At 45.4% G+C, this 12,605-nt stretch overlaps 1 protein-coding gene across 1 annotated transcript in view; it reads left to right on the top strand.

The window, feature by feature from the left end:
- Positions 1-4,454: 4,454 nt before the first annotated feature.
- The window catches only part of MYO15B (myosin XVB), a 42,894-nt gene continuing 34,743 nt past the window's right edge, over positions 4,455-12,605 (top strand). Inside the window, exons 1-8 of the mRNA XM_079323369.1 lie at positions 4,455-7,336; positions 7,412-7,473; positions 8,562-8,625; positions 9,359-9,468; positions 9,878-9,952; positions 10,304-10,400; positions 10,896-10,999; positions 12,307-12,370. Of these exons, the coding sequence (XP_079179495.1) occupies positions 5,480-7,336; positions 7,412-7,473; positions 8,562-8,625; positions 9,359-9,468; positions 9,878-9,952; positions 10,304-10,400; positions 10,896-10,999; positions 12,307-12,370 (2,433 nt within the window). The 5' untranslated portion in view covers positions 4,455-5,479. The remainder of the gene's footprint in view (positions 7,337-7,411; positions 7,474-8,561; positions 8,626-9,358; positions 9,469-9,877; positions 9,953-10,303; positions 10,401-10,895; positions 11,000-12,306; positions 12,371-12,605) is intronic.

Genomic DNA, 12,605 nt, shown 5'->3' with positions numbered 1-12,605 from the left:
TACAGCCTCATTCTTGTAAACTAAGAGAAGGGAGGATGCAGGGACAGAAAGCTCAGGTAAAATGTTTCTCGAGCTCTCAGCTCAACCCCCAGTTTTTATCTTTGCCTCTTAATGGAGGAGTCCTCAAGGGACAGAATGTGACAGCCAGGGGCTCTTGGGAAGAGGACAAACAGGTCCCACTCAAGCTAATGCTGCAAAGCATCTAAAATATTATCACATTTCATGTTTGGGTCACTTGTTCTGGTGGCTGGCCAAAGCTGAGTTCATTTTGTTTAATCTCCAGCTGCTCTGGAAAGGTTTTTTGGGAGGGGACAGGAAACCTTACAGAGCCAGGGACATCCTTGGGACAGTGAAATCCTCTCTCCCTGAGCTGCACATACAGCTCACACTAAACTCTGCCTGCTCTGCTACCTGATTTCTTGAGAACAGCCCAGGCAGGGCAAAACCATCCCTGAATTAATCAGAGTTCCATGGGCATAAGCACTGGCTGTGAGTAACCTCAGCCTGTCTGCAAGAGGAGGACAACTTTATTTGGAAATTCGAGTTGAAAAGAGATTTAGTCATTCTGCTTGATTTGGACTGGATTTAGGCATAATGAGGGCAAAAAAAAATGATGCCAGTTTTGCTGTCTTTTCAGTGCCAAGCTGGAAACTGCTTTCCTGTTTCAGCACAAAGTTTGGTACTGGCAAGGACAGAGCAGAGCTGAGCTGTCCCTGCTTGGCTCCCTGGAATAAAACTCCAGGGCTGCAGGAGAAAGGGGCCTATGATTTCATTATTTTTACTGGCCTAAGCTTTCTTTTTTAGGTAGTTTTCCCTGTGCCTTGTCTGGTAGCCTCTTGCCTTATAGCAGATGTGTTTTGGTTTTGGAATTGACCCTTTCTGTCTTTCTTTGGGGCTGCACCTAATCACATCACATCTGACCCTGACCTAGGTGAAACCCCACCTCTTCTTTTATCCCCAACTCTGCAAGCCAGCTGCTGATATTGCTGGTTGAAAAGGTCAAAAGGTACCATGAGAATGCTTGAATTATTGATGTCACTTTCCTTCCATATACTGTAATTATCTGCCCTTGGGGCACAGCCCAGCCAGAATCCCTGTTAGATTCCACAGCTGGGCAGGCTGGCAGGAGCTCTGGACAGACCCTGGGCTGCATGGACACAAGGCATGGGAGAGGGGATGTGTTACACTGCCAGGATGTGACCTGTGATCCAGGTATGGGGCAGCTTGCTGGAATCAGTGTAGGTGTGTTACAGAAATTACTGTGCAGAGTGGTAAAATAAGGGGTGTGAGCAGTTTGTACAGTGAATGGAAATAGAAACTTAAGAATTAAGTTCCAGACAGGTCCCTTTAATATTAATGATTGTACTTTCCTCTGTATGAGTTGGGAGAATCCACTGTGCTCAGGGAAGACAGAAAATTCCCTTTTGGGCTCAAAATAGCAGCGTGAGCTTTCTGCTCTTCCTTTTATCTGTAAGTTCGTGCTGTGATTCCTGACAACACTGAGGATCTCCTTTCTCTAATGTGAGTTATTCTCATTTAAATCAAAAAAGGAGAATGCCATGGAATTGTTCTTTTTCCTGTAGTGATTTAGGTGAAGTTGGTGTGGTGAGGGGAGCTGAAAACTGGTGAGCAGCATCTTTCACCTGCTGCAGAGTGTCCAGCAGGCAGATGGTCCAGGGCAGTTAATCAGAGCAGGTCTGATGTCAAAGGACTTGTTTATATAAGCAGTGATTCATCTTCCCAGTCCCAGTAATAACAGTGGTGTTACAAACCAATCTGCTCTAAACCCCTGACTCTGAAGAATTGTGGACTCCAGTTTTTCACTTTCTAACCCAGATTCAGTCTGGGGTCCTGTCTTTACTGTGAGTCAAACCAAACTCCTGTCTGAGTCCCTACAAATGTGGGCAGTGTTCCTGACCTTCCTCCTCATCCAATAATTTCAGCATTTTTGCTTTGTGGAAGGCTTTAGCTCTGCAGACACATGACTGTCTAGAGAGCACATAAAACCAGACTTTTATTTATTATTTTCCTCTGCATTTGGCACTGTAGAGAAGCTGAATCAACTTTAAGCCCCCAGGAGGGCAGAATATTAACAACTATTCTGTACTGAGGATTTAGGGTCTAATTCAGCTGCCATTAATCTCAGTAACAAAAGTCTTGTTGCAGGATTTAGAGATCTAGGCCAGGAGTATTGGGGTATTAAGTGGGGAGGGGGGGCTGAAATGAGGTGACCAGACACCTCGTGTGACAGTTCAAAGAGAGGGAGGAGAGAGGACTGGGGTTAAGAGATGAACTCTGTGTCCAGGAGGGTTTGAACAAAGCCAGATCCAGACCAGAACAAAATAAGAAAGTTTAGAGGGAATCCTAAGGACACATTTTTGGGGAACCCTTAATTGTATGTAGCTGCTTTCAGGGCAGCAGCTTTTTTGTTTCAGTTGCAGCTGGGGGAAAGGGAGATGCTGTTTTTTCCCCATTGCAGATTGTTCTGTGGTGCAGAACAGCACAAAATAGGCGGTACAGGAAAGGAACCAACATTTGCAGTAAACCCCTGTGCTTTACACACACCAAATGTGCTTTTCTTAGAACATCATCCTTCCTGAGCTGTGGAAATCTCAAATGTGGCTTTGCTGCCCTCCTTGGAGTGACTGGGGTGAGACACTGAGTGGTTTCTTACAGAGTTGCTCCCACAGTCCTGGAATGTACTTTTTAAGGGTCTTTTTTCAAAATTTATTTTAATAACTTGGGTAGGTTTCAGTCTGCAATCAGGTCATGAGTTATTATGGAGAGTGCCTGGATTTCCATCTTTCTTGAGGTACTAAGTGCTAGAAATTCTCATTCCTTGTCAGATTTTATAGCAGCTGTAAAGGTTTAAAGCTTTTAGGGCTTGCTGAATTGCAATCTTGACTGTGTGCCTTTCCCCCATCCCCTTCCCTGGGGCTCCACAGGGAGATGCCTGTGGATGAAGTTCCAGGAAACCTTGGCTAAAACTCTTTTGGGCTTGCAGCCTGTTTGCAGACACTGCACCCACGACCACTGGGGTGCAGGGTCAGAGTGTCAGACAGGTAAATACACTGCCAGCATCCCATAATAGTCTAACAAGTGACTGGAGGCTTCCAGACACTGGATTTCAGCCTTTAAATAAGTGAATGCCTGGTGGAGTCAGGAGGAATCAGTAACAAAATCTTGACTGCTCCATCCTCTGTCACCCACCGACAGAATCTGTAAATCTGTGATGAAATGAAGTTTCTCTTCTGCTTGTGGAGAATCCACAGAATTGGCTGAAAAACAAAGTGAAAGAAAAGGGAGAAATGGAGAGAAGACTTTAACACAGGAAGAGATGAGAGGACAAAAATATATCATGGAATGTCCCTGTCCCATCTGCTGGTTTGTTCCCTGCTCATCTCTGGGTAATGTAATTTCCAAGATTGTCCCAAACAGCCCCAAAAGATCCTTTTTATCTTTTTACTTTGGGAAGAAGTTGCAGACTGATGGGTTTCCTTGCTGTAAGATTTTTCCCTTAGTCCCATTCTCCACATCCACTCACCTCCAAGTTTTCCTTTCCCTGACCCATCATTTCCTTTCAGTTGTGCTCTTGCTGTTTTGTGGTTTGGAGCCTTTCCTTGCAGTGTTTGGTGCTGGGGACCCAAACCCAGGCTCTGCCACCAGCCCTTCATTCACTCACAGGGCCCCAGGGGGATGTCTGAGGTTGAACCATAAGATAAAGAGTCTGGAAAGGATAGAAGTGATATTTTGCATCAGCCTGAAAGATCAGGACACTTTTTTGATTTTTTTTTTTTTTTTTTTTTTTTTTGGGCACTTTTACACCCTTTATTCCATGCATGTGATTAGATGATTAGAGGAAAGATGAACAGGTTAAGAGCTGGAATATTGAACATTTCCCACCCTGCCAGTGCACTCAGGGGCAGTTGAGTGCAGGTGTGACACACTGGAGTAGTGTTTGCTTCTGGTATTTATTTCACATAGATCATTAGAGTTCCTCTCTTCTTCTGCTCAAAAAAGGATACTGGAGAAATAGAGACTCTAAATAAACATTCTGGCTTGAACTACAGTGTGTTCAAACCTTTGCCAGCTGTAGAAAATCATGGACACATGGACTAATTATGGGATTCTTGGTTGTCCTGTGCAGGCCCAGGAGCTGGATAATCCTGATGGGTCCCTTCCAGCTCATCATATTCTATTTGTGACAAAATAAGCCAGAAATTATACAGGGAACAGGGCAGTCAGTTTGGCACTGCACAGGCAAGGCTCTGCAAACATTTATTTTAGAAATGAGGTAAATTAGTGCAGAAATTAGGGACATCTGGCTTTCCTTTGTAGCTTCTTTCACAGCAAAATGCACAATGTTTTCTTCCCCAGGTGAGTCAAGAAAGGCCCTCACATATTCCTGAGCACTGAGGAAATGCCTCCTTCCAGATCCAAGACCTGTCAGAAAAAGGCTGGAAAAGAGAAAGAGTTCAAGTGTGAGAAAAACTCTGCAGGAGACTCAAAGATCCACCCTGGGAAGCAGAGGAGGGGTAAGAGCAGGGGACAAGTGAAGGACAAAGAGTCACTGCCTGGACAAGGGGACAGCCTTGGAGAAGAGCCCTTAAAAATCCAGAGGCTGGGGAGAACTCAGGAAAGCAAAGAAAATGAGCACAAGAAGTTATCCAGGAGAAAAAGAGCCTTGAGGAGAAATGAGAAAAGTCAATCTGGTCTGGGGAGAAAACACAGAGTGTCCAGGGTGGAGGAGAAGAAAGGAAAAGTCTGCAAGCAATGGGAAATTACATCAGGGCAGGAGAGTGAGGACAGCAGTGACAAGGAGGGAAAAGCCATCACAAACAGAAAGAAACAGGATTTTAAAAAGAGGTGTGGGAGGAGATTTGGTGTTTGTGGAGCAGGCACTGGGCTGGGGGCTGTAAAGGTGATCACAGGGCAAGGGACTGAAGGCTCTTCTCAGAAACAGAACTTGGCAGAAAAGGCACAGAACCCCAGGGGAAGGCACAGAGGGAATCAGGACTTCAAGGAGGCTTCTGAGCAGAAATCAGCTTCTCAATCCCAAGGCAGCAGAGCACAGGGGAAAGGTGAGAGGACTAGGAAAAAACAAGTTGAAAATGTTACCAGGATTGTCATCACTGAAAGTGAGGAAGAAAATATTCTGGAAACCTCAGGAAACTCCTGCTCTGACTCCAGCAGTGAAGGCCATGGAAGCCAAAGAACAGGTAGAGAGGCTGTGGTGGGCAGCACTGCCTGCAGTGCAGAGAGGAGCAGCTCTTCTGAGGAGAGGAGCAGCTCTTCTGAGGAAGGTGGCAGCAGTAGGAAAGAAACTGTGCTCAAAGGTCCTCCTGGGAGTGAAGGAAAAGGCTACAAGGAACTGGTTTATGAAGGCAAGGAACCTGAAAAAGAGCAGGTGACCACAGGTGGAAAAATTGAATCTGAGGCTGAAGGCACTGAATTTGCAGGGTTGGAAGCAGAGGAGAAGATGAGGAAGGAAGACAAGATGCTGAGAGAACCAGAATGTGCTCCAGCTGAGAGCAGTGAGGCAGATGAACAGCTAAGCACTTCAGGACTCCAAGTCCAGAGTGTTAAGAACAAGGAAAATATTGAAGTAGACAAGGAAAATATACTAGAAAATGACAGAGTTAAAGATATGTCAAAAGATGGACACATGAATTCTGACAGCAGTGGGGAGAGCAGCACTGCAGAGAACATTGAAAACAAACCAGAACCACTCCCAACTGCTGTGAAAGCAAAACTCCCCATTCACCTTAACAAATATGGACAGGAAGAGGAGGAAGATGAAGGCAGAGAGCTGGAAGATGGCTCTTTCCTCTCCAAGCAGCAGAGGACATTGAAGGAGAAACCTGGGAAGGGTGAGATCCCAGAACAAGGTGAGGAGGCTGGACATAGACAGAGGGACAGTTCAGACTGCAGCAGGCAGGACCTGCCAGCACTGGTGCTTACAAAGAAATGTTCTTCTCAATCCCAAATCCCCCTCAGTCTGGAAAACCAACATAAAAGTGCTGAGACCAAACTATCAGCAAGCCAGAAACCAAACTTTGCCCAGATGGCTTTGGGAACCAGCTCAGACCTGAACAATGTTGGAAGCATCTGTTCAAAACCCATGACTCCAGAAATTCCAAGTAAACAAAAAGAACCTAACACAGCTCAGAGTTTTGGAGAGAAAAGATTAAATACATCAAGCTGCTCCACAGTTACAAAAAAATCATCTGATAAACAGCTCCTTGGAAAGACAAAGAAAGTTGGGAAAGTTATTGGAAAAGTTAAACAGAGTTCAGGCCAGTCTATAAAGGCAAAAAAAGAGAAAGCAGAAGAAGCAGTTGCAGAGGCACCTTCTGAAAGTGAACCTGTGCACAGTGGGGAAGGATCCAAGCACTTGCCCACCCGTTCTGCTTTTAGAAAAGTCACCAGCTGGCTTGGCCAAAAGCCTGCCAAGAAAGCAAGGCTGAAAACTCGACTGCTGAGTGTGGCACGTGCAGTTGGGATCTCCAGATGGCTCTTGAAGAAATTTGGGAAGAAGAAGAGGAGCAGCAAACCTTTGGGATTCAGAAGCAGAATGGCAATCCGGATTCTGAGCAGTGCTGGGTGGGTTGGTCAGACTGGCAACACTGGACAGCTGGAGAGGGCTGAGCTGAGGGACAAAGAGTCTTCTGCTTCATTAGTGGAGGGGAAAGGTCCTGAAATGGTGGAGGAAGTGGGACACATTGATTTGCCTCCTGGTGATTCTCTTTATGGAACCAGCTCCTTTCCATGCTCAGATGAGAAGAACAGTGCTACTGATGCCAAGTTTGCTGTGGTGTTCCCCAGAGTCCACAGCTTGGTTAAGGCTAAGAACTCCCTGTCCAGGGGCTCTGGCAATGCTCATTCCCTGCAGAAACTGAAATCTCCATCAGACAGAAAATCTGTCACTCCTGTGCAACAGGGCTGCAGATTCAAATGTGACCTTCCCAAATCTCTGCTGGATCCAAGCCAGAGAAGCAGTGAGCAGGGTTTCCTCCCACGACGAGAAGAGGAGCCAGTTCCTACATCAGATTATTGCAGTGAGGCAGGTGCCAAGGAGGGCTCAGGAGTCCCCCAGGCTGCAGGATCCATGGTCACTCCTGGTGTGCACTGGTCCCAGCAGCAGGGCCAGGGATGTGACCCTGCAGTGTGGCTGAGCTCCCAGCTGCTGCTGCCACGGGCCACCATGGAGAACCTGAGCAAATGGGCCACCTCCAAGGACCCCCAGCTGGCCAGCAGGGTGAGGGTCTGCCAGGACCCCTGGGAGGCAGAAGATCTTGCTGATGATGGGCTGGAGATGGAGTTCATGCAGAAACAGGTACAGCTGTTGTCCCCAGTACTGGAATGCAGCTGAACTTCCCCTGATTTTCAGTGGTGTGTCTGTGCATTTCAGGTGCACCTGTGTGAAGAGCACTGTGCAGAAGCTGAGAAGGTTGAAGATCTAACCAGACTGCAGTAGGTGTCCTCAGTGTCTGCAGCTCATTCAGGTCACAGGGGCTTGGTTGTTATCCTGCCTGCAAGGATAACAATAGAAAACACATTATAGATCCTTATCTAGATAGGAGAAAATAAATTTTTTCCTCCATGGGAGAAAATAGAATTGATTGGATGCATATCATAGCTGAGTAACTGATGCTCTGCTGAAAAACTAAGTAAAGACTGAATTTTAGTGATTAATTTATGGACCTACACTGAGCCACTGGGGAGGAGCAGAGGTGCTGAGGGAACCCTGACTGTGACACAGAAGGTGTCCCCAGGCTCTGCTGCACAGAGAGAGGACATTGAACCTCTGCAGTCTCACCCCAGAGCCAGCAGCTCAGACTGCTGTACAGCTGCATCCCTGCAACTCTGTCTCTCCTGTTCAAAGGCTCCCAGTCCTGAAATGGGTTCTGAAAAAAAACCCAAAACACTTAATGGGTAGGTGAAATCAAGTTTAGAGGCTGCTATGGCTTCTGTGATGTAGCAGAAGGGCAGAATTGGGAATTTATCACGGGCTTCTTATTGTGTGAAGTGAGTGGTAAGAAAGGACAGCCTGAGGATGAGAAGCACATTTCTATGTTCTTTGCCTACTCACACTGGCATCTGTGGATTTAGTGACTCCTGTTGCCTTCAGCTGTGAAAATTCAGGTGCCACATCTCTGAGAGCTGTTAAAGCCTTGGTTCCCTGCTGCTGTTGAAAGATAAGCCCCTGACACTGCTGCTCACACACCTCCCCTCCTGCTTTCCTGCTGAGATAAACCCCTGGAAAGGCTGTGCAAGGAGCTGTGATCACATCAGGGAGTTCTGGGCTTTCCTGCTCCATTCTCTGGTGTGTTTATTCCTGGAGATGTTGGAACCACATGAAGGCAGTGAAGAGTTTCAGTCCCAGCTCCCCACAAAATCTTCAGTCACCACATTCACTTCAGAGCTGGATTCCATGATCCTTGTGGGTCCCTTCCAACTCCAAATACTCTGTGATCCTTGGGAGGGAAGAAAGGTTAATATTTAATATTAACACATGCAAGTGAAGCTTATGGCTGATGAGTCCTTTCCTCTCTTTGTAGGGAAGTGTCTGAGAGCTCAGTCCTGCTGTGCCTGAAGAAGAGGTTCCATAACAATCTCATTTATGTATGGATGGTGATGTTTGGTTTGGTTTTCTTCAGTGCTTATTCACTCTGAGCAACAAGCTTGAGGAGAAAATAATTTATTATATTATACCATCAAGCTTTAACAATGCACCAAGTGACTCACTCATTACTGGGAACAATGATAAAAAATATACTCACACAGCTTTTGCTCAGAAATCAGGTAGTACGAAGTATTTGGGGTAAAATCTGAAAGTTCCAGAGTTTTCTCTTGTATTTGTTGCCGACCTGTGAGCATTCTTGGGCTCATTTTTAGCCTCAGCTGGTCCTAGCAGGAATCTCCTATTTTAGCAGAGAAGTTTTGAGTTAAAAATTGTGGATCTTGAGAAGAAACCCCAGAGTTTCTGCAAACATTTCACAGTGTTGCAGTCCAGATCTGGTTGTGGATGGTTAATTATTCTCTTTTCCATTTACTGGCTCAAGTGTTCAAAATTACTGCCTGTAATTTTATGTGGAGCTTGGAGAATAGATAGTGGCCAGAGAAGATGATCACAGACCAGTGAGTGCTCACTTATCCCAAATTATTAATGACAGAGCTTTGAAAATGACCACTGAAAATCTGTGTCCTCAATAAGTTGGCAGTATAGTCAGAATAAATAACATTCTTTTAAAGCGAATTTGTGTATTTGTTTTAATATATGCATTCAGCTGCATTCCTCTTTCAGAAAATTCTAAGAAGCCACCAGCTTTTTCTCCCTTTCTTATTTTTGTCCTAGACTTATATTGGGCAAATTTTGATTTCTGTGAATCCTTTCAAAGACCTCAGTATCTACTCTGAAGATGTGGCTGCTGAGTACCAGCAAGGGACTCTCTCCAAGAATGCCCCGTATGTTTTTCTTTCTCAAATAACTCTCTAAACCCTGTTCTGTTTGTGCTCCAGAAAGTATTTAATTTTCCTCCAGTTTCTGGTAGAGCAGGGTCAATGTGACAGAAAGGGAACAGCCCATTTAACAAAGCTGTAGTTGCTTGGGTCCGTAATTCTGTAAGCTAAAGTTCATCCCTGGAAATGTCCAAGGCCAGACTTGGAAAAACCAGATCTGGTGGAAATTATCCCTGCCCATGGCAGAGGAATGAGATGGTGTCTAAGGACCCTCCAACCCAAACCATTCTGAGATTTTTGGATCAAGTTTCTTTAATCAAGACACTGGTTCATGTCTAACACAGATCCCTGATGAGGAACCTTTAGTGAGGATGAAATGTGGGGTCAGTAATGAGGGTTTTTTCTGTCCATGCAGACACATCTTTGCCATAGCAGAAAGGGCTTACAGGCTGTCCCAGTCATCAGGGCAGGAGCAGTGTGTCCTCATCAGGTAGGAACTGAAGGGCTTTGTTGGATGCCCTTGAATTTCTTTATGTGAAAGTTTCACTTTTGTATTTCACTGCCTGTAAGCTGATCCTACACAAGGGCTGCCTGTAGAGAACCTGAATAAGGTGGATTTTTGTTTCACTCTGTGTAAATACAGTTTGAATTTAGTTTCACCTCAATTCAGAGAAGTGGGGGAGAAGGAGTCTGATATTCCCCAGTGAAATCCTATTTGAACAATAGGATTTTCAAACAATGGGTGATAAATCCTCAGCTGTCAATCAGCACAGCCCCTCTGCTGTGCCTAGACCAGGTACCTCTGTTCTGATGCCAACTTCTCCACCTCTTGCTCCTGCAGTGGGCACAGTGGATCAGGTAAAACAGAAGCTGCCAAAGCCATTGTGCAATACCTGACCATGCTGTACCAGGGATCTGACAGCCACAGGATCAGACAGGTAACAGTGAGCCTGGGACAGGACAGAGGACATGTGCTGGTGTTGTTTCTTTGGCTGGGCTTGGGTGGGTCTGGGGTCTGAAGTCCCATAAAGACTCAAGGACAGCTGGTGTGTTTGTAGTTCTGTTTGAATCCCTGGGAGAGCTGATGCTGTGAAAAGTGCTGTGTGTGTTTGAACAGAGAGCTGGGAGCTGCCACAGAGAGCTTTTAGCAGAGTCTAGGAGGTGAATCTGAGCAAAGAGAGCAGAAGGAAAGTGAAAGATTATAGCAGTGAGGGTAAAGAGCTCACAGAGGAACTCACCACTTGGCTGGAGATAATGATACCAGGATACATTTAAAAATATATCTTTTATATATCTTTTACCCATGAAAGAATTATATCAGTGAAGTCAATTTTGTTTTTTAATCTTTTCAAACTGATAGACACATAAACCCCTTTTGAGTTTAAAAACCTGAGATTGCTACTGAAATGTTCCCTCCCTCTTTTTCTTTACAGCCCTGCAATGTCCTCCCCATCCTGGAGAGTTTTGGAAATGCAAGAACCATCCTGAATGACAACTCCAGCCGTTTTGGAAAGCTGCTGAGTGTCCACCTGCGACAGTGAGTCACGAATCTCCTCGGGTCCCTCCAGCTGCCAAGGGGTGTTTGGGACCAGGTGGAGCAGTGCTCAGAGCTCACACAATGGCACAATGACACAATAACCCCCCTCCCCATAATTTTTGTTACCATCTGATTAGGAAGAGTGTGACTTTACACCCCTATATTGTTTGGGTTTTTTTGAGTTTTCTCCAAAAATGAACAGATCTCAGTTCTCAAGATGAGTGTTAAATTAAGAACATAAGAATGGCTGAACTGGTTTATACCAAGGGCCCATCTGACACCTGCTGTGTCAAGCACTGCCTGAGGCAAGAACAGCCCAAACACACACAGAGCTTTTCCCACTCTATACTTTTCCCCAGCACACTTCAGCTCTTCAATATTTGCAGCAGCTCAGGAGTTTCCCTCAGCCTCCTGAGGTTTTCCAGTTTCCTCTTAGACTCAGACAAACTTGATGCCTCTGCAAGAGCCTTCAACAAGTGTTCCACAGGTCTAACCAGTTCTGTGAAAAACACCTTTCTGTTTTGAGCCTGCCTCCTTTCTTTCTCGGTTTGGTTGGTTTGTTTGGGGATTTTTTCTGACTGTTGCCAAGCTCTGAGCTGATTCTTTCATGGAGCTGTCTTTCAAAACTCTCAGCTCTCAGTCCTAAGGAGCAGTGGTTAAATTGGAGCCTGTCAGTTAATATGTGATGGTCTGTCCCCATCTCTTCCCATTTATCTGCAGTGGGTTCCATGTGCATTTTCTGGGTCTATCCCCATCTCCTTCCCATTTATCTGCAGTGGGTTCCATGTGCATTTTCTGGGTCTGTCCCCATCTCTTCCCATTTATCTGCAGTGGGTTCCATGTGCCATTTTCTGGGTCTGTCCCCATCTCTTCCCATTTATCTGCAGTGGGTTCCATGTGCCATTTTCTTGCTCACTCACTCTGCACTGTAAGATCTGTCTGCATTTATTCACAGCTGGCCTTCAGCCTCCCTGCCCTGAATAATTTCATACAAGCAGGAAGATTTGTCCCATTGCTGTTCAGCTCCTCTACTAGGTCACTTCTCAAACCCTCAGTTGACTCCCAGGTCAGGTACAGACACTTTGTGGAACTCTGATGGTTTTTTCAGAGTGTTAAGAGAATTCACCTTTATTCCTACCCACGTTAGGACTTTCCTTCTTGCTTGGTTTCCTAAGACCCACAGTTTTATCAAAATATTTTGGAAATTCATGTAGATTATGGCCCTAAGATTATTCTTACCTGCAGAGACCCAAGTTTGGAAATAACCTGTCCCCAGCTTCTGACAGGATCTGTTGTCTCATGCTCAGTGGCATCGTGGTGGGAACATCCATCTCCCAGTACCTGCTGGAGAAGTCTCGTGTGGTGTTTCAGGTGAGGACCAGTGCCTCCCTTCTCCCTTATTAACATTTAATCTTTAGTTTACTGTTAATAACAGGGCTGGGAATTAGTGTAAGAATTGTTTTTCATTTCTTCTGCTAGCAAGAACTGTGTCCCCTCCATGTAGCACAGGGTGATCACTGCTTTTATTTGAATAAAATAGGAGGTTTCTCTGTCTCAAACAGGTTGAATTAAACCACTTATTAGGGATTACTGAAAGGTGAACCTT

This window comes from Erithacus rubecula (assembly GCF_903797595.1).
Source record: "Erithacus rubecula genome assembly, chromosome: 20".
Classification (NCBI taxonomy): Eukaryota; Metazoa; Chordata; class Aves; order Passeriformes; family Muscicapidae; genus Erithacus; species Erithacus rubecula.
Note: the sequence above shows the minus strand (reverse complement) of the source record. Positions and strands in the feature narration are given on the sequence as shown.